Source organism: Pocillopora damicornis, chromosome 3 (assembly GCF_964200805.1).
Source record: "Pocillopora damicornis chromosome 3, jaPocDami1.2, whole genome shotgun sequence".
NCBI classification, from domain to species: Eukaryota; Metazoa; Cnidaria; class Anthozoa; order Scleractinia; family Pocilloporidae; genus Pocillopora; species Pocillopora damicornis.
Window position 1 is genome coordinate 12,024,313 of NC_142672.1, and position 6,887 is coordinate 12,031,199.

The 6,887-nt window shown below is 37.6% G+C and overlaps 1 protein-coding gene across 6 annotated transcripts in view; it reads left to right on the forward strand.

The window, feature by feature from the left end:
• Positions 1–45: 45 nt before the first annotated feature.
• LOC149048248 (retinoschisin-like) overlaps positions 46–6,887 on the forward strand; it is a 68,002-nt gene continuing 61,160 nt past the window's right edge. For 5 of the 6 annotated variants that reach the window (XM_089199026.1, XM_089199024.1, XM_089199023.1 and 2 more), the window contains exons 1-4: positions 46–1,185; positions 1,864–1,912; positions 2,612–2,964; positions 3,403–3,541. In XM_089199026.1, coding sequence (XP_089055152.1) covers positions 853–1,185; positions 1,864–1,912; positions 2,612–2,964; positions 3,403–3,541 — 874 coding nt within the window. In that variant the 5' untranslated portion in view covers positions 46–852. Of the gene's footprint in view, positions 1,186–1,863; positions 1,913–2,611; positions 2,965–3,402; positions 3,542–4,894; positions 6,410–6,887 lie in introns of those variants that run through there. The other variant, XM_089199025.1, reaches the window with a different exon arrangement.

Sequence of the window (6,887 nt, forward strand, 5' to 3'; positions counted from 1 at the left end):
GGATGCCAAGCTTACAGAATGAAAGATTTGAAGGTTTGAATAGTCGGCTATTATGTAAGTTATAACGCTATGAGAGGAAAGAGTTTTCATTGGCGGCAACCCAGTGAGATGTCGAGAGTTAAGAGAGATGAGCCACTTATTTTTTCAGGATATGATTGGGAGTAGAATCGCACTTGTCCTCAACTCAAGTGTAATTGGCTATGTGTACGTAGTTTACAGCAAAGAGTGTTTTATTTATGAGAATAAGTGTTGGTTACAAAGAGAGTTTTTCTTTTAAGACAATAAATGCTGAATAAATTATAAAGAAACTGCCAAATACCAATTACCATTTCAACAACTACATTGATGCTTCTATAGTTCATAACAACAACATTTGAATGATAACAATTGATGAAGTGGACCTGAAATTTTAAGTGAGTATCAATTATTAACTTCACATTGGCAATGAGGCTTCTAGAGTTGACCGAAACATTTAAATGGCGGACAATAACTGATAAACTAGACTTGAATTTTAAAGGAAGACAAAATTCACTGTTTTGTTTTGTTTTGTTTTTTTATTTTATCATTCCTTGAATAAGATGATTTATTTCAGTGTTTATTCTGGTAGAAATGGCTTACGAAATTAACACTTCGCACGAACAAATATTTCTTTTTAACTTTAATGAACGATTAAAATATTGATCATTCGGTTATTCAGCTCTCAGAGCATCCTTTCAATTAGCCCGTTCACTTGATTGTAATTGGAAAGAAAAAATATTAAAAAAACATCTCTGAACCCCTTTTAAATTATTTAAAATCCTCCAGAAGCTGTTAAAAAGCTGAAAGCAAAGTCTCGACTAAAAAAATACCGAAATGAATTTTCTTCTGTGTGTTCAACTAATCGTGTTCTCAGTTGTAGCTTCTCAAGCATTTCTTTGTAAGGAAGCATCTCTTTCTTGTCCTGTGATAACTCGGAATCATCGCCGACTTAAAGGCTTCACGCTAAAAACATTTTATTCGGCAAGCCTGATATCCTGTAGTTTGCAATGTCAGAGAAACCCACGATGCATTTCAACAAATTTCAGAAAAATATCCAAAACTGAGGGAACCTGTGAGTTAAACGACAGAGGAGTCTTCCCTCTTGAGGAAGGAAAAGAACTGGAATATGACGAAGAAGCTATTTACACTCAATTATACGAGAAGAAGGTAATAAAAATTTGTCTCATCTATTTAAATTATTGATCATTGCAATGAAGTGGGCATCGTCAAAAAGTGTGTACATATCTGTTTATCTACCGGAACACATCTAAAAAAAAAGACGGAAAAGCTACGATCTTCGCTTTGTCACGAGAAGGAGAATAAGCTTACGGATGGATTCTCTGTTGGGCGGTAGCGGAATATTAGAACACGAAATCCTCCGACCTGAGATTTTATTTTATTCATGACATATTTTTGGTAATGTTTATCTTTTCGACGTTAGAAGTAAAAAATTCAACATTTCTCTTAACTTAGTAATGTGTCTATCCATTGATCCTCGTCTAGTTATATTATGGTGCAATGTCGGGTTTTCATGATGGATGATTAGCGTCGTTACTGCGAATGTTGCCTTAAAAAATAAAATGGGCTCTTTTCCAGATTTTCAGTATCTTTGGAGAAATGATACTTGCAAAGTTCTCCGAAGCACAATAATGTTTAGAATTACAATTGTGTTGAGTCTTCTAAAATAATTTTGTGGACTGAAAGAGGGTAACATTAATTTGAGACAAAAAATTGTAGTTTTTAGCTTAGGTTAAAAATTTATAGATGAGTTTCTATTTGATGATTAACCAAGATGACTAATTGATTTCCTGATAAGAAAAAATGAATATTTTCATGTCTGAGCAGCGCAACTGTCAGGTTTTCAAGGAAGAATTTAAATTCGTCAGCTGCAAATGTAAGTAGGGCTGAGTACATAAGATATTCTTAAAATTAACGTCTAAGATCTTGCACTTACATCACTGAGGAGTTATTCGTCTCAGTCTCCTCTTGTCTTTGCGTCAAGAGGCCTCCTGTCAATACTTGCGGAGTCTTCTATGGTCATGACCCTCCCTGAACCATTTCTGGACCTTATCTGCTACCTTCATAGTCCTCGAATGTGGTTTAAAAAAATAAGATTACCCGGGAAAATACTGCGAGGTTTATTTCTGAAAAGAAAAAGAAAAGATGAAGAAAATAAGAAGCTCCCCAAGACGTGTAAGATTCGTATTTTCCCAAATAAAACTCATTCATAATTTCAAATGTAATCTTTGCTTAAGCCGAAGCATTGCGAAACTTGTACGCGATAACCTTAAACATATCTAGGAATTTTACATGACAATCCCTATCCAAAAAAATCTGGATCCTCCTAAGGTGCCGCAGTATAATTATCGTCCTGGGTATGAGACGACCTCGAACATCACTCGAAGTTCAGAGTCTTTTAACATTCAGATAGTTCTTATCTGTTAAATTTTTTTCTAATTTGGATCTTTGAGACGAAATGGAAACTATAATCTGCACTGATTTTGATATTTCTGTTCAAACGTTGAAAATATCCGCAGTCATTAGTAGTAAACTTGTCAATATGTGTGATTGAGTTTCTCTGTCCAAAATGCAGGTGAAGAATCACCAAAAGGCCCAGTTCCCTTAGGTATGGAAAGTGGAGTTATTACTGACTCGCAGATTAGTGCATCTTCCGTGTATTATAATACACATGGCCCACAGAATGGTAGATTACATTTCAAGGGGGCCAAAGCCCCGTTGGCGTTTGTATCTGCTGGCTGGGCAGCTGATCTGCTAAACACCAACCAATGGCTGCAAGTGGATCTTCGGAATACCGCAAGGGTGATAGGCATAGCGACGCAGGGGAGACAAGATTACGATCAGTGGGTTACTAAATACAAGCTACAATATGGCGACGATGGACAAACTTACAGCATCTACAGGCGAAACGGTGACACTTCAGATACGGTATAAATAAGAATGACTTTTTGAGCAAGATGTTTTTCCCTTCTATTCTTGCTGTGAGGGTGAACCAAAGAAAAAAAATTAAGAGTCCCCAAGAGTAAAAGAATATCAGTCCTTCGAATTCTTTGCTCCAATGCACCAACACTTCGCCACAGTGATCTTACAGACAGCTGAGCTATTACGAGGTCCATCATATGTTCAAATATGAGCTTTTCTTTTTTTGCTTTTGGTGGGTCTGAGACGAGGTCGAGATACATGAGAACGCTAGAGAACGAGTAGTAAAAAATTAGTGAGATCAAACTGTACTCGTTTATATCTATGTTTGTATTTGATTGCTGATGAACATGTAGAAAAGCATCAACTAAGGTTCTAGGTTTAGAGTTAGCGCTCCTGTGTAATGCATACATTCGTCAATTTTACATCCCACAATATTCTACTCAGATTTTCCCAGGAAACACTGACAGGGACACAGTTGTGTATCACGATCTTAACCCGGTCATTGATGCTCGCTTCGTTCGAGTTCTTCCGATGGAATGGTTTGGGTTTATCGGAATGAGAATGGAGCTTTACTCTTGTCAAAGTAAGTTACTAGTTGAACTGTTTATTCCTGGCTGGATTATTGTGCTTAACTCTCAGAAATGATCAACATGAAACTTCTCCCTATAATATCCTTACATTACCCAGCAAACAGGTCATGACAATATTCAAACTTGTCAGGTAGAAGATGTTATCTTGATCTTACATCAAATTCTTCTAACTAATTTACAAGGATATGTGTCGCAGCTAGAGGGGAGAATTAAGAATCCGATCTTGGGAGTTAAAGGTTAACGCATTGTACGCAGAGACGTTCAACTTTACAACGACTCCTTCTTCCAACAAGTGAAACCAAAGGATCAGTGTTCTGAAGGGGGAGGGGTGGGGGGGGGTATAGAGGTGGGGCAGAGGGCAGAGGGAAAACTCAGGGCAGTGGACTGGTTTTAATTAAAGATTAGTGCCCAGAGGCTAAAAGGAACCCTGGTCTAAGGCCAGTTGGCCTCACGTTTTATAATGGTAATTGGACCGAGTAGAGTTTAATACGGTCACTATTTATACGAGTGATTAACAAAATCAGACGATCGTGAAGCAGGAGTCTGATTTGTCAATTACGAGTATGATTACCAGAATGAATTTGACGACTCGAGGCTCTGTCACCAACTAATCAAAACTATAATAACATTTGAGAAAGAGACTGGACATCGGTTATACGTCTTTATTAAAAGAAAAACAAAACAAGAGTAAAATCGGCGAAATGCGAGACAAAATCGCGCGTTTATGACGTGATCTGTCCACTTACGCGGGTATGACGTGTTAATTGTCCCTTTAACTGCCCTAGTACACTGTGCGATTACAAACATGACTCTTATATTGTCCTATTAGTGCTCAAATCGGGCCAGTGGTAACTAATCACGTTCGAGAGTTTTGTTATAGTTTTGATTACATAAGTAATTGCAATATGACAGTAAGCTCAAACATTTTATATCGCATCCCTTTTTAATTTTTCAATTAATGAGCACTTAACTTCTTTTTAGCGCTTATTTTTGAATACATTATTCAGCAAGCATGCACATGAAAAGATGAGATGAATCTATCAGCTGATAGGTTTTTTTATGATAGAGCACCAAATTTTTCCGACTTGCATGTTTGCTGGTAAAAGTATAGGAACTAAAAGGAAGAATTTTCAATCAGATCTTCAAAGAAGGAAGAAGGTGTTATTGACTCATCGAGACACTTGTCTTTCATTCGTGGTATCTTATTAAATTTTCATATATCGACGACAGATGTGAAAACTTTCCATCTGTCATATTTTTCTTTGAATGTTTTTATCGTTTTGTCCTAAACTAGTTTGACGTGTATGCGGATAAAATGGTGGTTTTTTTATCTTTTTCTTTTAAAGGCGAATGGACTACATTTCACTGAGTGCTGGTCCTCAAAATGTTGTACTGTCGTTAAAGTAAAATGAGTAATTTTTCCAGATAACTGGGAATTTAAATCTAAGTACCATTGGAGTCAATATTACTGACTGACATTACATTTAACCCTTTAGCTCCCAAGATCTTCATGCTAATTTTCCCGTCTAACTGCCACACGTTCCTTGCAAATCAGGTACAAGGATTAGGTGTTAGATCAGGATAACAACTTTTACCTGATAAGTTTGAATATTCTTATCACCTGTTTGCTATAGATATCTATGGATATTTTAGGGAAAAGTTTCATGTCAGTCACTTCTGGGAGTTAAAGGGTTAAGAGCGCTAGCAGTGCTCAGAAACCAAAGCGAACCCCGGTTTAAGGTCAGTTGCCCTTTGGGTTTTACACGTGATTGTAATATGTCATTGATAGAGCTCACGCATTTCCCATAACATCCCCAACACCTTTTTTACTGAGATACATTGTTTCTTTTTTATAGAAAACTTAACTCTCTTAACTTGTTTAAAAGTACGAGAGTCACAACCGAAGGGAAGAATTCACCTTTTCGGCGTCAAATTGCACTTGTTGTGTCATATGACTTCTGATGTAAACAAACCGCGAAAGTTTGGACTTTGAGTCCACCACCCACTGCTAGAGTCTGAACCTCGGCTTCGGCATTTTGTCGTAAATAATTTCCCTCTGTCGAGCCATGGAACAATAAAACATTCATAGCTACACAGTTACTTATTGATAAGTCGAGACAGCTTTTCCAGATAACAAATTTATTTAATTTTTACAATATTTTCCGCGTCTCCATCGATGACACTATGTGTGTGAACCTACGGAAAAAAAAAACATCCGTTTTAATTCTTAACAGTCCAATTGTTTTCTCCGAATAAATTATTATGATGTTGCAGGCAGGTTGGTCAGAAATTAGACCCAAGTGAAAACTACTAACATCATGCCGCAACTTTGGGCTCCATTACAGACTCGAGAGAGCGGCGGAGATCGACGGAATCGCACCTACGATAGCCGCAACTAGTATTGTCGTTCATTTTGCGTGAAATACGTTTTTTACGAATACTAAACACAAAATAGTCATTCACCGGTATTATGGTTCTCCAGAATTTCCTGGAAGGCTGGCTGAAAGGCCACAAACTGGAGTGCCAGCAACACCATGAAGTCCCTGTTTAAAGTTGACAGTTCCGGAAATGACCACTAGAACAATAAACTTCAATTTTTTCTCTTTGAAGAGCATAAAATGAATCCAGAAGATACTAACCATCTCTCAAGGGGATCCATTTGTTGGGCGACCAAAAATAAGGGGAGATTAAGAAGAGTTAGTCCAAATTCACGCCATCTGCGAGTTTTAAAACGCGACGTAAGGAGATTTCTCTGTTTGAGAAATTGCTATGAAAAGAATGATTTGTTATTTATATTTATTAAAATAGACATGAATAAATTCTACTTACGTCACCTGACTGGGCCAAGTGCCCTTCCAGGTACGCGCCCAGCTCCTCCAAAAAGTTGGCAACTTGGCCGTCAGTGAAAGTGAGCTGCAAAATGAAATGTTTGGTGATCTTGAAAAACTATTCTATGTTCGAAGCTGAGCTCAAGAATGTGGCCTAGTTGCTAAGTGTCCAAATTAGGAAATGAAGAATTTTTTTACCGTTATTAACTGATCTTGAGATGAAATGTCTCACAGTTCTCACGCAATGCGTGAAACAAAGGGACTCGGAGATTCAGAGCTTACGAAGACTATCAACAATACTTCCGCCAAGCGGTTGTTCACTAAGACTGTCTGCGTGCGCTCATTTTACATCAGAAAGAAGATAGCAGGACTTGTTTCCTTGCTCTTGCATTGAAGTGCTTGCCAGTTGTCTCATTGACTAAAACAAGAAGCACAGCAGTCTTCATCTTTTATTTAGCGCACTTAGGTTGAGTGGTTAAGGCTCAGCAATGAAACTTGATGTTTGAGGTAC